Source organism: Tachysurus vachellii, chromosome 10, assembly GCF_030014155.1.
Source record: "Tachysurus vachellii isolate PV-2020 chromosome 10, HZAU_Pvac_v1, whole genome shotgun sequence".
In the NCBI taxonomy this organism is placed as follows: Eukaryota; Metazoa; Chordata; class Actinopteri; order Siluriformes; family Bagridae; genus Tachysurus; species Tachysurus vachellii.
The window spans coordinates 11330489-11346190 of record NC_083469.1 but is presented as its reverse complement, the minus strand read 5'-3'; the positions used below and the strand labels follow the sequence as shown (position 1 = coordinate 11346190).

Here is a 15702-nt window from a genome sequence, read left to right as displayed (position 1 = left end):
GGGAGTAATATGTCTCGTGGCTTCATAAAGTTTGCTGCCTCATATTTCCCGCTTTATTGATTATCCATTATCATTTGTCATGAGGTGTCCTAACTCAAGGGGAAAATATAACCCTCTTTCTTCAGTGGCGAGCAGCACAGGAGCGCTGTATAGATCTGCGTTGTGAAGGTACCAATCTCTGAGAAAAATGAGAGGAGAAATAAGGTGCCTCACAGGCCTGGGCTCGGCTCCGGCGAGGGAGAGAGGAGTGCTGACTGGGCTTTGTTCTGTCTCTCTAGCAGCGGCAGATCACAGCGTACACCTCGTATTTGTCATTTTTCCACCTGGGGTTTGGAATGAGACGTGTGGAGCAGCACCTCAGAGAGAGCTGGAAGGGGAGAGTGAGTGAGAGAGTGAGAGAGAGAGTGAGAGAGAAAGAGGTTTATGGTTAATAACAGCATGCATGGTATGAAGATCATGGAGGGACCTGAAAGCAGTGCTTCAAGTGTTTCTTTATTTCATCACATCTCTTTTCCTCTAATCATTCCTGTATTCCTAAAATCTGCTATGGGACCAAATCTCTGATGCCTGCTCTCTATCTCTACCTCAGTTTCTCTCTCACCACTCTTCTTTAGAAGATAGAAACGTTCCTGGAAGTGTCAAGGCAGCAGCAGCAATTCTTCATGACCACATGTATACATCATTAGAACCGTGCACGTCCGCCATTTCGTCACACGGCGATACAATCCATTTAATCGGAATGTGCGTGAAAAATGACTTAGGGATTTTTGCCTTTGCAGTAATAAGAAATCAATCCAATGGCCTACCGATGTGATTTATAACGTTCGTGCTGCTGGAATGGGGTGAGAGATGCAAAATATTCATCCTTCATAACACGACTGAAGCATTTATCTGCGCAAAATCTCACTCGGCTCTGAGCTTCCACCCAATTGAGTACGGAACATGTCAGAGTAAGTGGTGTAAAATATGGTATTTGCGTCTATAGCTGCGCTAACAGTGATCTATCAGTGCCATGACCTAGTCACTTGGGGCAAGAGGTTTCTTTCCTGGCTGTCTGTTAAGCTCTAGTTACAAAGCAGTGATATTGTTTCTGAAATATTAAAAAAATGATTATTATTTTCAGCATCCAAACAAGTCCTGAACAGCATGTTGCGGGAGCCATCTTTAATTCCAGATGTGCATCTAGCCAGACACGTGGAACAGGTACATTCAGCATCTCGATCACCTTTATGCATTGAATATACTGTAAATGTAAACTAAACTAGTGACTAATGATGCGGCCGAGCTGTCCGTGTAAAGCTGATGATGTCATCAGTATGTGCCAGGATGTTTGCACATATGCATGTTAATTAACTTGACTAGCCACAAACCCATCTTCAGTAAGTAATCCAGCGTCTCATATTTGCTAATAGCATCATGCGAGCGTCTGTACTGGTGCGTGGCATGAAGTTATATCCAGTGTTTGCCTCCCTTCATGGTATCTGTTTAACGGGTGCACAGAGCCCTGCTTCAACCCCCCTACCCCCCTTTAGCCATGTGGCAATATTTCTTCCCCCTCTTTTTCAGTGCACCATAAATGACTGCTGTTATGGACCGCTGGTCGACTGCATCAAACAGTATCCTTTCCCATAAAATTTTAAGTCTAAAGTTGACGAGGAGCTATTCACGAAGATGAGATGTGTCGAGCTTCACCTGAAGTTGTGTGTGTGTGTGTGTGTGTGTGTGGGTGTGGGTGTGGGTGTGTTAGGTTAAGCAGCGCATCATTCTTTTATCATTCGTTCATTTATACATCATTTCAGTATAGCGGACACAGCTGACATGGCTGTCTGAGCTGAGATGCAGTCAGGAAGCAGGACCTCTCCAAGCCAGCTTTTCATTCACAAATTCACTTTATACAGATTTTGAAGTCAAATCCCTTTTAACTCATTTGCTGAGATTTATCAGCAGCTTGGGGAGTACTGGTCAGGTCACCTACGATAGACCTTTGTCCTTCTTTCTTCAGTCTTTCTTCTTTTACACATTGCATTTGTTCCATTTCTCACCTGTTGTTAGAATCAGAGATGCCTAAATCATTATGATAACTACATTTTTTTTTTTTTTTTACTCTATTCAATTTGAGTCAGTTTTACCGACCGTTTTAATTCAGTTCAATTTTATTTATGTCTCTTTTAACAGACATTGAAATCCACATAGAGATTTCACTTGTTCCTAATAAACAAGTCAGATGTGACAGTAACAAAACAAAATAGTCAGAAACTTGGAACCACAATCTGAAGGGAACCATCCTAAATCTAATGCATTAGATACACAGCTGTACGCTCTTGAGTTTGTTGAAAGGATCTTGAATATGAGCATCAGGGTCATTTTGATTTCCTTATAGTTTTAATTTAAGGTCTATAGCAGGAAAGTAAAATGATCCACTGTGGAATGTCTGGGACTTGAGCCTAAACTGTTTTATGTGCAGTGATATAGTAGAGATGTCCTTGTGAAATTGATGATGTCATCAATAAGTAGGCTTCTGGATGTAACAGCTACGCACATATCCATGTTAATGAGCTTTGCTCTCCATGTATCCAGCTCCATTATCGGTGCGTAGCAATAAACTGTATCCAAATGTGCAGTGGCATGTGGAAAGGGTCAGAGGTGGAAAAAAATACTTTTTATTTTATTCAGTGCTCAGAAATACTGCAATGGAAATAGTTCAAGCTTTGATAAGAGTGAGTAAAAATCACAGAACTCAACTCAGCATGGAGAACGAATTAATGGTTAACGAATGATTAACGTGTTTAAAAACATTTGTAAACTGTATCCAGCATCTTCTATGTTTCTGGTCAAGAAATCCAGCTGTTTTTCAGAGTACATTGTATTCCTACAGAGTTTTAGCTCTATTTCTCTTCATATATCAGCTTACCAGCATGTAAAAAAAAATGCTCTTTATAAACTACAGTACAAAGCAGTGTTTGGTCAACTGAGGGTCAAATTGCTTTCACAAAGCAGTCAAACTGTTCTAGAGTTTGAATGAAACCAGACCTAGTCCATCTCAGTCCGATGCTTTGGGCCACACCAGAGTGCAATTGCTGTGGTCTTACCTGCTTTAAGAACCACACCAAAGATTGCAGAGCAGCAGGGTTCAATTCATATGGACTAAATCGTGCATATGTGAAGAGACTGCCTGTCAGACATGCTCTCAGTCCACTTCCAAGAGCACTCTGGTGTGGCTTGATTGCAATGAGAACACGATTCAAACCCCTTTAGGAAGCAAATCCGAGTTTACGGAGAGCATTCTGAACACGAGACATGGCAGAGGACGGAGCTAAAGTGCTGTTTGAATGTTTTTCAAAAGCAAAAAAGAAAATGCTGGGTATAGTATTACATTACATTATATCCTTGTTGCCTGTGTTTTTTTTTGAACATGGCATTTTCATCATCAAATTTCTCAGCAGTTAATGAATACACTCTCTGGCTGCTTAAATGCAAAATCAAATCTGACTATAGGCGATTCAAGACGTTCATACTGCTCTTACATACGCACTCATAAGCTTGTGCTTCTGGCTGCAGCCATTTTTCAGTGCAGCAATGCAGTCGGAGTGATCAGAGAACAGGAGACGGACGGTTATGGGCTGTCAGAAATGGGTAATCATCTAAATACTGCACCCATGAGACGTGTGTGTGTGTGTGAGAGAGAGAGATGGAAAGAGATTGAGATTGTGAGAGAGGGAGGTGGTATTGGTCACTCTGCAGGCTGTTTAGAACCAGGCAGCTGGGGACCGTGCTAGGCTTGTCTGTTCTTGGCCACTGAACCCTGTCCCACCCTGCCCACCATAATCGTCCTGCCTCTTTACCTCCTTTCACACCTCTCCCTCCAGCTTTATTCCTCAGTCACTTGCATTTCCTCTGAGGGTTCATCAAACCAGCCTACTCGCTCTTCTTCTGGAGCTGCACCATGACATCAGGGGACTTGCTCCAGTGCCTGCACCCAGACGTCCCCTTAATGACCTAGGCAGTCACTCGTCTCAGTGGCGTGTCTCTGCGGAAAGGCACATGAGCTCATTTAGCAGGAGTTAAGCATGAAATCAGACCTGATCTGATAAATTGAAGTGTTAAGTACCTATCAGTCAAATAAATATCAACAACCTGAAGAAAATACTATATACTGTTCTAGTTTGATATTACAGAGTGGCATTTTCCTGACCCAGTGCACATCTGATATTAAAGTTTCTTGTGCTGTTCTTTTGCATTAAGTATACCATTTAATGCACTGTGGCACTTTTCATCATTTTCAAATGCAATTCCAGGTGAATGTGATCTTCATCTTAAGTATTGTTTAGTGGCTAGAGGGGAAAAAAACCTTCACATACAATCCTATTGATTCTCAACTTTATTGCAGTTGCTATTCCCAAGTATCCATATTATATTAAAACACACACACACACACACACACACACACACACACACACACACACACACACACAGAGAGACAATAGTATACACTTCTGGTGTTGCCACAGCAACACTGCTCAGTAACTTGGGCGTTTCCATAGCAACCTTGCATGCAGGTAAAATTGTCCCCATTTTATGAGTCAAATTTGACAAGTTGCCTTTTTCCCTCTTGCTCTTCATTTAAAATTAAAATAGCATGCATGAGTCGGCTGTATCAGTCGAAGCGTGTTTACTCAGTTAATTGCTTCTAAGGAGACTGAAAGGCATCCTGTGCTCACTTAATTCTTTAATTGAACTCTTAAGTTACCTGCTTTTCCTAAACTGTGCTTCATCAGCTCTATCGGTCAGGAGCATGAGGAGATCCTGCGTGAGAAACTCAGAGAGAGGAACCTCTCCTTTGTAGGTAAGAAATGTTCCACCAGCATTTCCTATTTCCTTTTATTTGTGAACAGCAATATACGTGAAGATTTATTGTTCTTTATAACCTGTGAATTAAAGCCACAAGGTTTTTGTCCACCGACCTCTTTATACTTTCATTTATAGTAAACGTACGTAAAGTACATTAAAATCATCTTTATGTAATTGTTTTGCACTCGTTTCTAGAATAGATTGTACCATAAATACAACAGACAGATGCATATTGACCTGCTCTCACCCAACCCTGCCACAGCCTCACAATCAGAAGACTTAAACCTAAGGTTGTGAGTAGCCAGGTGTGAAATTTCCTTTTCCTTTCCCATCTCAATACCCTACAGAAAAGCAAGCAGGGTTTTTCGAATCGGTCTTTTTTCTGTCATTAAGAAGATATCATTTATTTGGGCCCCGAGTGCTGACCTTAGCAGAGACGGCCGCGAGGACTGTTCTAAAACTGTCAAAGTTTGGGGCACAGGGGTCACCGAGGCGGCCTCGCCCGGCTGATAAATGGATTGGAAATAAGCTCCCCAACACTAGGGATGGCCCATTAATTTTAATCAACGGTGATGTAAAAAGGCGATTGGCGCCGCATGACGGTGTCAACAGCCCGGCAGGTGTCGAGAGAGAGAACGAGAGAGAGAGAGACCACACAGCCCGGACCCCCTCACAGTCCAAGACCTTCAGCCCTCTTCCCCCTCAGCCCATTAGTCGAGCTTGGCTGAAGACGGAGAGGCCAGCCCCTGGAATTGAATGACCTGGTCAGCCTGAGATTTAATGGAGAAATCAGGTGTTCCGCAAATAATGGTCGAACCGCGCCAGGAGTCAAGGACAATGACTGAGGCACACGCGCACAAGGGTCATGCTTTCAGCCGCTATAATGCCAGCCATGTCCTTTCTGTTTTTTATGAAGCTCACCAGCTCAATGCTTTCCACCGCCAACCTGCCCTGATGGATTTTTGTGCAGTGCTTGCAAATCATTGGCAGATGTAAAGTGTGATGTTTTCAGTGTGTGTAAAAAGCCTGTGTTTTCTGTGGTATCTGTTGTATTACATACGTGTTAGAAAGTCAACATAGAAATTAACTAGAAGCACTAGGTATGGGATTTTTTTAAATATTTTTATTACTTTAATTTTTTTTTTCAAAACACGTCTTACTGCTACTTTTCCAATTACACACAGTAGGTCAGTGATCTGGAGGCGAGTAGAAACCCCATGCTGTTTTATTATTAGTGCCAGAATATGATAAAGGTCATTTTTGTCACTTAGGCATGAAGTCCACTTCCTTTTTGCTGAATTTGATTAGTATGATTTAAGTAATTGCCTGAAATGTTTGCCCTCAGATGAGAATCAGCTACGGGCCAAGGGTTATGACAAGACCCCTGACATTATTCTAGAAGTCCCCATTGGTAAGTCTTTGTCAAATCAGTAAGAAAAGTATCACTTGGTCAGTCAGCAGTGACTATTACAGGCCTAGAGTTATCTCACACAATCCCATCTGTCAAGCTAATGTTAAAATAATACCATTTCATTTTTTTTCCTTTGAATACAAACTATTAAAGCATCTCCCAAGGAAATACCACATGTTGCCTCAGGAGAAGGTTTTCGTCATGATAATCTTAGATGGATTTACAAATCTCTGTCTGAATTCAAAATGCCAGAGCAAACCGACTCCAGTGCAAAAACACTGACAAAGTTTGGGTTCTCTGTTTTTAAACCTACAGCTGTTGAAGGCCACATTGTGCACTGGATTGAGAGCAAGGCCTCGTTTGGAGATGAGCAGAGTCATCACACTTATCTAAACGAGCAGTTCTGGAGTTACTGGAACAGGTAAGAAGCTCTTTAGTAATCCTTGGTTTAAACTCCATTGCCATAGCATGTCCCTGTCATCACTTTTCTACTCAGCATTGTTCAAGCTTGAGCTATTCAGTGTGCCCTTGACTTAATGTTAACATGTGACCGGGTGAAAAAATTTACATTCACACTAGCTTTTTATCTCTTTTGTGTAAATTGTGTATATATGTATAATTAAACTCATTTGACAATATGCATGGAAAAAGAGAGACTACATTTTTTTCCCTATAAATCATGTCCCAAGCGGTAAAATCTGATACATTTGTCTTAAATCTGAAAACTTTCTAAATAACAAAATATTTTACTCTTAACCAGTCAGCTGTAATCCAGGTTACTTTTATTATCGTTTTATAATTTCTTTGCACACTAATCACAAAGTTTCTCAACATGATGTGCAGTATTCTACATAAAATATACATAATTATTAAATAGCTTTATATTTAGAATTTTTATAACGGATCAGAAAAATCATCAACAACATGAAGCCTGAAGTGGATTATTGTCTATTTCGTATAACAACACTTCCTGGAATGTATTATTTATTTACATTTCTGGCATTTAGTAGACACCCTCATCCAGAGTGACTTCAGTTTATAAAACTGGGCAATTGAGGGTTAAGCAGTGGATCCTTGGGATTCGACCTGGATTCGAAGTCACGACCTTCCGATCAGTAGTCCAACACCTTAACCACTAGGCTAGTGCAACTTAACAACTAGATGCTTCTAGTTACATTTAATGCTGTGGAACATCCGAGAACCAAGTTGGTCCTCTCTTAATTTGAAATCTTTAATTTTCCTCAGACTGTTACAAAGCACTGACACAGGAGACTCCTTCCATAAATGCTACCTCTTTATAGAAACGTCACCATAACAACAGTTATACATTTTTTTGTGTTAAACAACAATACACATTTATATTTATTATAAACCTTCAATTACGTGGCATGTTTTTGCTACGTAAATTATTGTGAATGAACTGTTGCTATAGAAACATTAAAATAATGCACTGGTGTCAGAGCTGTGATTACTGAAATTTATTCGACACGTTCTGATTAATCAAACTGCAGAATTCAACAGCACGATTCTATAAATATCTACAAGTCTCTCAGGTTTATGTTGCGGTTTGTTTTGGCTTGTATTTCATTATGTAGACTAACCACATCTGGGCATTCTGGGTATTGTAGTATTTTCCATCTCAATTGTTACATCATCAGAAATTTCTACATAGCTGTAGTTGATGGAAGCACAAATTAAATAGAAGTTTCTTTTGCCGTTGCATTTGCTGGTTGATTTAAACCGCTTATGAATACAAACCATTATATTAGCCACCTCCAATCAGTCCACAGGGAGTTTTACTGTCCGGCCTGTGAGGTGGAGTAGGTACAGTAGGTGGAATAGGTATCCTCTTACACTGAGAGGATAAGAGCAGACTGAGCCTGTGCCGTAGGAAAGGCTTGCGGCTTTTTAGCTGAAGGCTGGCTACAGAATCGGCTGTCTACAGATTGACATCATATGCCTCCATATAGCTGCTTTTCTCTGGATTTCCATCTGTGCATATGTGCATGTGTGTGACTGACAGCATGAAGGCTCAGCATGTTCTCTGAGAGAGAGACGCATGATCGTTTTTAAAACCAAACAAACTACAGCACGCTTTCTAAGCAAGTTGTACGTTTGAGGTCATGTAAACAGCTGTATTTGGTTTGTGAAAAAGCTTTCCTTTCCAAACGATTCATCACTGCAGCATTGTACTTCACGTACAACAATGAAGAAGTGCATGCAGCTTGAAATGATTTTTCACCCCACAGAAATATGGGACATGTAAAACGAAAAAAAAAAAAAAAATGCTATTAAGATAAAAATAGTGAGATACCATCAAAAGATTTATCAACTTACCATAGCGTAGCTATTTTTGTCTTCATAGAACTCAGAGATGGCTTTTTATATTTAAAGTCGGAAACATAATAAATGGGACAAGACGTAACAGAATAGTTATTCAGTAAAAGGAAAAAAACGAAACAGGGGTGTGATGCTCTTACTATTCTCAAGTTTCCTCTTGCCACAACGTGTTTAAGGGTTTCAATCCCTTTATACCACAACAGTTTGCAAACACTGTATTATTTGATCGATTAATGGATGAAGCATCGTGTTTTATCAGTTGTTTTTAGTTCTTGTGTATGTGCTGTTATTGTTAAAAATACTGTAACTCTTAGAACAATCTTTTGTTGTTTTGCAGCCAGACTTGGAGCTGTTCTGTTAGAAACCTCCTGATTGATAGAGAATTAGTTTAAAATGAAAGTAACAGATAAAATGTAGATAAAAATGGAAGTTGATCTGGACAAGACTTCTGCCAAATGCCACAAATGAAATGTAAAATACAATTAAGGATTAAGGTCCTTGTTTGGGGGCCCAGCAGTTGCAGCTTGATGGACCCGGGATACAAACTCAAAACCTTCTGAGCAGTAATCCAGTGCTTTAACCGCTAAGCTATCACATCCCCAATAGATGGACAGATAGGTAGATGGATGTATAAGTAGACGTGTGTGTGTGTGTGTGTGGTTGGGGAAATGTTCACACATGCGTAGAACTGAAAGGTCACCCCCACTAGCCAAGTTGTTGCTGATGGCCGGTTGACACATTGTGACATACTGGTGCATAGCCGTGAGCTCCTGACCTCAGAAACCTTATACAGAGCCAGTTACACACACACACACACACACACACACACACACACACACACACACACACACACACACACATCACTTCTTCCCATCAGCCCACTGCAACACAAACCTTTTCTAGATTATACTTATTAGACAGAATTTGCAAGCCATGGATTAGTAAGTCACCTCTAAAATGAAAGGGTGCTGAGTTTTGAGTAGGGAAAGCACGGTGACATGACGAGCAGGAAAGGGCAGCCCCCATGTCACCTTAATGATGTCTCCTGAATGTTATTTGATGACTGGGTCATCACCTTCAGAGCAAGAGATTAGTAAAGTAATTATTTTCATTATAAAAGAGCATAAAGCAGTGGCCGTTGACTTCAGGGAGCTGTCTTTAACGTCCTCAGTCTAAGAAGGCTATTTTAAATGGTCCACACTACTGATCTAACTGCTGTCTTTGTATTTTGTGGCCTTGTAGTTTCAGTATCAGTGTACCGGGGTTTCTGAGGGCCTTGATTTCAGTAACAGATGCTGTGTCTCAGTGAAGATGATCCCTACAAAACTGTGCAATGAGTCGAACCCAAACTGGAAAGTGATGCCAAGGTTATAATCAACTGCCTGCTATTTTCTCCATTTTGTGAGGTTTTATTTGGAAATGGCATGCGCGGGAATGGCACGCTGTGCTGGAGATTCAGATCCCACTGGAGGGTGATAGACTTTGAACACTTCAGCTTTTAGTAGGGCCCATTAAAAATCTTAAAAAGTTGTTGAGCAGAAAATACTGGCCCACGGCTGGGAACATTCCTAGACTATGAGGGACGTTGCGTTTAATGAGACAACACTTGAATAAAAACAGTCAATAGTGACACGTCTAAAATCGTATCTTTTTAGGCCGTTATTGTTATTCGTTTTATTTATTTATTTATTTATTTATTTATTTATTTATTTATTTTCATGAGACCCAGAATCGTTTCGATTTATCAGCACTGCTCATTGCGTCTGATGCAGCCGTGGCCTTAATGATGGCTGCGCTCTAGCAGAGGAGGTTTTAGCTTTACAGATTTTCCTACATAGATATATTGTACATGACGGTGAGGACCTTCCCATCAGTATTCAGCAGTGGCTTTGCTTCTCGTGTGTGTAGGGAGCTGACAGTACCCATGCCGTCATGTTTGTGGGCTGCCTCACCCGATAAACTCTGCCCTGTCAAAAAAATGTCAGCCCCTTCAAAACGCACCTTTTGGAGCTCCCTTGTAATTTTTAATTGACATTTACATTTGACATTTTGAATGCGCTCTCCCATTGTTAAGCCTGAGCAGTTGGAGAACACCCCCCCCACACACACACACACACACACACGCACACACTCTCTCTCTCTCTCTCTCTCTCTCTCTCTCTCTCTCACACACACACACACACACACACACACACACACACACACACAGCCTGCTCTGCCCACTGAACTGATGTCAGTGCAATGAGAGTGATCGGGTGACATCACCCATGCTTTCTCTTCTAATTTACGCTCTGGGTTGATGTGGAGGCAAGTAGCCTTCTTAGATTTGTTCGTTCGTTGTGTTGGGGGAGAAAAAATGACAGTGATCCACTGAAAAGCATGCTGAGTTTTCCTATTGACTGACCTTCTTAACATGACGGTCCCTCATTTAATGACTTCACCGCTCTTGTGTGACGGCTCTGCTGATTAGCTTATTTACGTTTTGTGGTTTTAAACTAGTACCAGAGCTTTGAGCGTTTGTTAATCGTTCTTGTTTGCTCTTAAGCACTGCAAAAAAAAAAAAAAATCCCTGAGAAATGGTGTTGTATTTTTCCTCCAAATGACACAACTAATTTTCTCTCCCTGACCAAATATATTCATCATCCAAACAATAGCCTTGCCAAAACACTAACCTCGTAATACACTTTCCTCAGTGGAGTGAGGGGTAATGATGCTGCGCATATGAAGGCTGCAGATAGAACAAAAAATAGAAAAGGAAAGAAAGGCAAAGGAAGGGGGAAAAAAGCGTGTTCAGGCCCACTGACTGGATGTGATGACGAAGAAGCCATTGGTCTCATCTTACCATCAATCTTAGCTGCTGCCTTTGCTGTGCCAGGGAGCCGTGTGACGGATGTGCTGGTAATTGAGTTATCCATCTCCTCCAACTATCAGACTTGGATAAAAATTATTCACCTGATGGTGAATATTAAGCACATTATAAGCCTCGTGTGTGTTTTAGGAGAAGTGCGTATAGTTAAACATGGCATGTAATGAAATGCGGCTCCGGGCTAACGTTCTTCCTCGTCATAAACCGAGCACAGGGTTGAGCTGTTGTTGGCAGAGAGTGAACCAGTAAATAAAAACCTACGCACAACCAATAGGAAATAAAGTGTCATTTCTTCCAAAACGTAACTCAGGCTATGAATTCGAACTATTGAGCCTCTCTTTGAATGTCTCGACATTACTTTTTTCTTTCCTTTATGCATGATTTTATAAGGAAGTGGTCATCTCTGACTGGACTGGCTCAGTTTGTCAAACATTCTCTTCAATCCCTCTGTAACAAAATGCTAATCCTTATGTATAGTCTGAAAGGACGGACTGTTGTCCTCTTGTCCTCTTCCTCTGGCCGTGTTTTGCTTGTTTATTAATCAACCTGCTGTATTTGAGCAGTAAGGATGCACTCGCTGTTATGTACGAGCTCATTTGTACAGAATGAATCATCAACCTTGTGGGTGACTCTAAAGTGAGCCATTGGGGTTGGAAAAAATGCTGCCTTATTCTACACTGTTAGAAGTCAGCGATAAAGCACGACACGGTGTACTGGTATAGGACTTTATACCACAGTGCTGTTGAAATCGCAAATCACAAAGTGTTGATTATGTTTTTATAACAGCTTCGATTCTGAATTAGTGTTAGCTTTATATCAACGCACTCCTGCTAATATATTGCATTCACAGAGATGTGTAGGTTGTATTAACCACATAATATAAAACTATTTTTGTTATTCAGACTCTGCAGGATTACACAGAGTTTGATGCTTTTTTTGGGGGCATTTATTTGTGAAGCAGAATTATTTTGTGCTTTCTTCGCTGAAAATTACTCGTATTGACAAAATTGCAAGCACAGGATTGCCTGTGAAGATGCACGTGAAATTACTTTTTAAAGTACATTTACATTTTACATTTAGAGCATTTAGCAGATGCCCTTATCCAGAGGCACTTACATTATCTCATTTTTATATAGCTGAGCAATTGAGGGTTAAGGGCCTTGCTCAGGGGCCCAGCAGTGGCAGCTTGGTGGACCTGGGATCGAACTCACAACCTTCCGATTGGTAGTCCAACACCTTAACCACAAGGCTACCATATACCAAAGTAGACGCCCTCTCAGTGTGTGTCATGATCACGTCACACAACACGTCTTGGCCCGAATCGGTGGAAAATCTTGGTAATTTTGAGAAATTATCATTCCAAATATTGGGGGATTTGCTTGATTTTGAGTTTTTCTTTGATCGCTTAATGTTAAATAATCAGTCCTTTCAGTGTTGCAATAAAGACACTACAATTCATGATATGGTGGATCTTTCTGTAAGATTATTTTATTTAACCTTAATGGAAGGTGACACTTGAATGTACAAACATACATTGCAGGTTCTGCATGGTAACTTGTGTGTTTTTCTTTTTTATATTTTATTTATTTCTTTTTTTAGCAGCTGGTGAGGGAATGGCTGTTGCTAGCTGTTGCTAACTTGTCTGTTTTGTGGATGTTCCACAACAATAAATGTAACTATAAACAACTAAAGGTATGATGAGACATTTCTAAATTAATCTAGATTATGATAAAAGAAATAAAACAGGACATTGTTATATGAAATTATATAATAATGCCAGGACTCATGACCTCATGATTAATTTCCCATAACAGCTACACAGTTTTTTCAGTTTTACACCAGTCTTAAATCACTAAGTTTAATTTCTACCTTAGAAATCTTCTACCTTCTACCTCTTCTAATCTTCTACCTTACGTCTAATTTCTGTTTAAAGGTAGTTTGCCAGTTTCAATAGATTCTAAAGAACAACGCTTAATACTTTCTCAGTTTCTAGTTACATTTACTGTTGTGGAACACGTGCGGAAAAAGATAGTTATTCTTGTTATTATTATAGTGATAAGAGCTAGCAGTCTGACAGGAATAGCTTCCGTTCCCTCAGCAGCATCTCTTATTTTTTTCTCTTAAAGTAGTTAAAACTTCACTCTGTCAAGGGAAAGCTAATGTTACGTCTTTGCTCGTGGCCGTTACAAAGTGTTGACACTGGAGACTCTTCTAACAAAGCTACATACACCTCTCGTCATGGACTGCCACTATATCTCAATGACATTTATACACATTTGTGTAAGGATCTTTGATGGAGTTCTCACTAGAACCAGTGCAGCAATATAAATCTCAAGGTCAGAGTCTGCAGTTAGATAATGAGTCTGATCAGAATACAAATTCAGCATCACTATTGTAGGAAAACAAACAAAATAACTCATTCAATAATTTTATAGCAGAGAAAACGAGTTGGCACGTGAAGGCTTAATGGAAGTGATTGCGCTGTTACCTGTGTGAGACGTGAAGAAGGCTTTATCACGAGAGAAGGCTGCTCGTCCCGGCCTGAAATTAATCAGCTGTGGCTCCGTGTGTGCTGCATGTCTGTCAGAGCTAAAAATGTTACCGCTCCTAATGGAGGCTTGAAAGGTTAGATCTGATAAAAAGCTGTCAAAGGTTGGAAAAAATGATTTATGGCGATATAATGGGACAATATGGCTCATTTCTTCCACATATGAAATGGGGTTAAGACTTTTGGATTTGTCATATACATCATACAGTTTGACCACTTAGGAGGAGTTGATATGAGCTCTCACAGGCGCTCTGTTTGTCTTTCTGACTTCACAAAGAATAAAGAAATCTTGCTGTAGTGTGTGGCTTTTTAATCACACTGTTCAAATTGTCATTGGAAAATATTTATTCGCTGTCGTACGTGTTTAATCTGTTTTTTTTTTATTTTATTTCTAACATCCTTCCTGCAGTTTGCCAGTTCCTGACCTCTCTAAACTTTCTTTCAATTAATTTTTGTTCTTTATTCCATAATTTTTTTTCTCACAGAGAAATGGGATGTTAATTCCATTTAAGTCTTACGCTGGTCAATCAGATAGCCTTGACACAGAATTAATTTTTTGATCCAAGAATGTGGACTGTGTGCTCATTTTTAATGGAAATGTCCATCATAGTCCCACATATCTTCTGAATGTGAGGCCAGGAATTTATAATTAATAAAGACATGTTGTAATGACTTTAAAGCAGAAAGATTTTTTTGTATTTGTATATTTGTGTGTGTGTGTGTGGGGGGGGGGGGGGGTGTATTTTGCCTGGAATGGTGTTTTGAAGGTAGAGGTGTACTGACCTGCAGAAGGTCATAAGCAGGAGCGAACAGATTGAGTGTGTTACCCGAGAAAGGCAGAGGGAGAGAGGGGCAGAGAGAGAGAGAGAAAGATGGAGAGAGAGAGAGATGTCCCTGTTGTCCTATGTCCACTGATCCCAATGAGGCTGGACATTACAGGGTGAGCCCTGAGGACAACGCCTATGCTACTGTCATCTGTGACATACACACACACACACACACACACACACGCTCAGTCTGCGGAAAGACTTTTCTGAGTTCCGCTTATGAGCATGCGGTTTGCTGTATTTCTGATTTTTCTGTTTTGTCTTGTGAGTAATGTGAGCAAGTTCCTGGCAACATTTTGATCCACTTGCCATGTTGTTTTCATCTTGTGCCTCATTTCATGCAGAACAAAATGAGTTCTTTACTTCCAATATTTCCAACCATATATATATATATATATATTTTTTTTTTTTTTGCTGAGGTCTCACGAACGCAGGCCCTGTGCAACACCGAGCACTTTGTGACAGTTTAATCGTTAAGAGCTCTGGAGAAATAAAGTTGACAGGAGATGACATCAAGAAATCCTCTTGGAATTTGTGACCCTCAGCACATGACATTTACCACGGCGATACACCCAAGCGCAAGATGTATGACCGACAACTCGGAATACTAATGGCGAATGACAAGGTGGTTTCATGCTTTACAGATTTCAATGCATATTTAGGCACATTGTTTAACGTGCTGTGCATGTAATCCGTGTGTTTCAGCCTGCCGTCGGCTGCAGGATTTAGCCTCCGCTAAGCCTTCATTTCACGTATTTATTCTGGAGGGTTTGTGCCGGCGCATTATACAAATTCGCCGCTTAAAGTTGAGGTTAAGAACGGCTTTGACGCGCAGGAGGTTCTGCGGAAACGAGCAGCGGGA

At 40.5% G+C, this 15702-nt stretch overlaps 1 protein-coding gene across 2 annotated transcripts in view; it reads left to right on the top strand.

The window, feature by feature from the left end:
• cdin1 (CDAN1 interacting nuclease 1) overlaps positions 1-15702 on the top strand; it is a 63222-nt gene that overhangs the window by 27041 nt on the left and 20479 nt on the right. For both annotated transcript variants that reach the window (XM_060879051.1, XM_060879053.1), the window contains 5 exons: positions 1124-1203; positions 1567-1616; positions 4776-4843; positions 6194-6259; positions 6575-6680. In XM_060879051.1, the coding sequence (XP_060735034.1) occupies positions 1124-1203; positions 1567-1616; positions 4776-4843; positions 6194-6259; positions 6575-6680 (370 nt within the window). The remainder of the gene's footprint in view (positions 1-1123; positions 1204-1566; positions 1617-4775; positions 4844-6193; positions 6260-6574; positions 6681-15702) is intronic.